Source organism: Arachis stenosperma, chromosome 10 (genome assembly GCF_014773155.1).
Source record: "Arachis stenosperma cultivar V10309 chromosome 10, arast.V10309.gnm1.PFL2, whole genome shotgun sequence".
Taxonomy (NCBI): Eukaryota; Viridiplantae; Streptophyta; class Magnoliopsida; order Fabales; family Fabaceae; genus Arachis; species Arachis stenosperma.
Window position 1 is genome coordinate 112,756,615 of NC_080386.1, and position 2,228 is coordinate 112,758,842.

General features: G+C 35.5%; 1 protein-coding gene across 1 annotated transcript; it reads left to right on the forward strand.

Annotated features, from left to right (window-relative positions):
• The first annotated feature begins 215 nt into the window (after positions 1-215).
• On the forward strand, positions 216-1,380 carry LOC130956393 (ethylene-responsive transcription factor ERF017-like). The gene has a single exon (XM_057883435.1). It carries the CDS (start codon positions 278-280, stop codon positions 1,004-1,006), a length of 729 nt encoding a protein of 242 aa, XP_057739418.1. The 5' UTR covers positions 216-277; the 3' UTR covers positions 1,007-1,380.
• The last annotated feature ends 848 nt before the right edge of the window (positions 1,381-2,228 follow it).

Below are 2,228 nucleotides of genomic sequence, written 5' to 3' on the forward strand. Positions count from 1 at the left end.
GTAGCATGGTACATGAGGACAATACAGGGCACATGCTCATGGAATATTGATATGGAATTGGAATGGATCTCACGCTCCTTTTACTCTCTTTATTCCGATCAACACGTTTATCCCCTTAGACCTTCAAAACCCTTCACCTCACACCCACCCCACTAACCATCTATATATATATATCTCAATCACAAAGGTTTTCTCGTCAACTATGTTGAAACCCACCGAGTTTAATTACTTTATACACACATTAAACTAAACACACACACACTGCTACTACTATCCTATGAAGAATTCGAAGCAGCTTGCTAACATGTCTGGGGATGAAGGTGGTGATGGACCTAATAATAATCATAATCACACTTCATTATCTAATAATTGTGATGATGATAGCAACAATAACAAGAAGGTGTACAAAGGGGTGAGGAAGAGAAAGTGGGGGAAATGGGTATCTGAAATTAGGCTTCCAAATAGCCGCGAACGCATTTGGCTTGGCTCTTATGATTCTCCTGAAAAAGCTGCGCGTGCATTCGATGCTGCCCTTTATTGTCTCCGAGGTTGTCGAGCCAATTTCAATTTCCCCGACACTCCTTTCAACTTGAGCACCAGCGCCGTTCATCATCATTCGCTTACTCATCAAGAAATTCAAGAGATTGCTGCTAGCTTTGCCCATTCTCAGGACCCACATCATGATGATCACCAACAAGAACAACCAAATAGCAATGACAATGATTCTTCGTCAGTTGGATTGTTAGAATCCAAAGCTGATGCTGCTGTTGTATCTCAAGGGCAAGTGGACAACAACATGATGATGGATTGGACATTTTTGAAGGATTTGGGTGGTTCTTGTTCTGCTGATTGTGGGGGTGCTCTCTATTCTGATGATGAGTTGGACAGAATTGATCATCACTACTCGGGTGATGAATTGTTGTTCTCGGTACCAACTTTTCAGGATAATGTGGCTGATGATGACCCTTTTTTTAACCAATCATTCCTTTGGAATTGGAGCTTCTAATTCCTTTATTGTTCCAGTAAAAAATATTAGACCAACATTAAAATTTAGGGGAGTGCTAGGTAAATAATAACCATTTTGAATAATACGAACAACTACCAATCAAATAAAAATACATTATACTTTTAAATTAATTATCTAAATTTTAATATTAAAATAATCATTCGTACACCTAATAAAATGAACATCTAATATATCTATTGTTTGTTGTGATAAGTGTGAAGTGGATATGAGGTGGATGACCATTTCTCTATGTTATTGAGAATATCAAGAGAGATTGTATAATTAATTGAGTTTGAAAAGGTGACCCCTTATATGTATATAAATAGGGGTTTGCTTTGAAGGAAGATACACACAGAATTAATAAAATCTCCTCTCTTTTCATATTGCTAAAACTCTCTTCTCTCTTTCTCTCTTTTATATACGCTACTATATATGAAATATTTTATATTGAGATATTAATTGTGGTAAATATTAATACTAGTATTTTCTATTTATACTTATTTTATATTGATTATATCTTCCTAAGTTACTTATTTATTCTACAACACGTTATCAGCACGAATCTCTAACGAAATTTTAGGAAGACTTCAGATAACAAATTTTTATTATGTCGAATCTCTTTCATCTTGAATATAATGCTTTTGATATATCTGAACATAATTATTTATCATGGATACTAGATGTTAAAATCCATCTTGATTCAATGGATTTTGGAGATACCATTAAGGCTGAAAATAATACATCCCAGAAGGATATAGCCAAAGTCATAATTTTCCTTCGTCGTCATCTTCACGTATGATTGAAAAATGAATATCCCACATTAAAAGATCCTGCAGATCTATGGAAAGGCCTTGAAGAAAGGTACAATCATCAAAAGACGGCGATACTTCCTCAAGCCCGATATGTTAGAGAAAACTTTCTCGACCTTCCATGCCTTGAATGTGCTCCTGCAACAGCAGTATCGAGAAAAAGAATTTAAAAATTTTTTTGAGCTAATTTCTTGCTTTCTTGTTACTGAACGCAACAATGAGTTGCTCTTAAGAAATCATGAAGCGCGCCTAGCTGGCACCGCCCCATTTCTTGAAGCAAATGCGGCAAATTATAACCCCAGAAGAGGTAAATGGTAAGATTTTGATAACAAGAAAAATTATGGAAGGAAAAGAAATTATGTTCATAAGAAAAGATCTCACCAGAAGTGGGATAAAGAAAGAAACAATGGGCA

Coding starts and splice junctions, on each gene's coding strand:
- LOC130956393 (XM_057883435.1), top strand. CDS start 278: ATGAAGAATTCGAAGCAGCTTGCTAACATGTCTGGGGATGAAGGTGGT.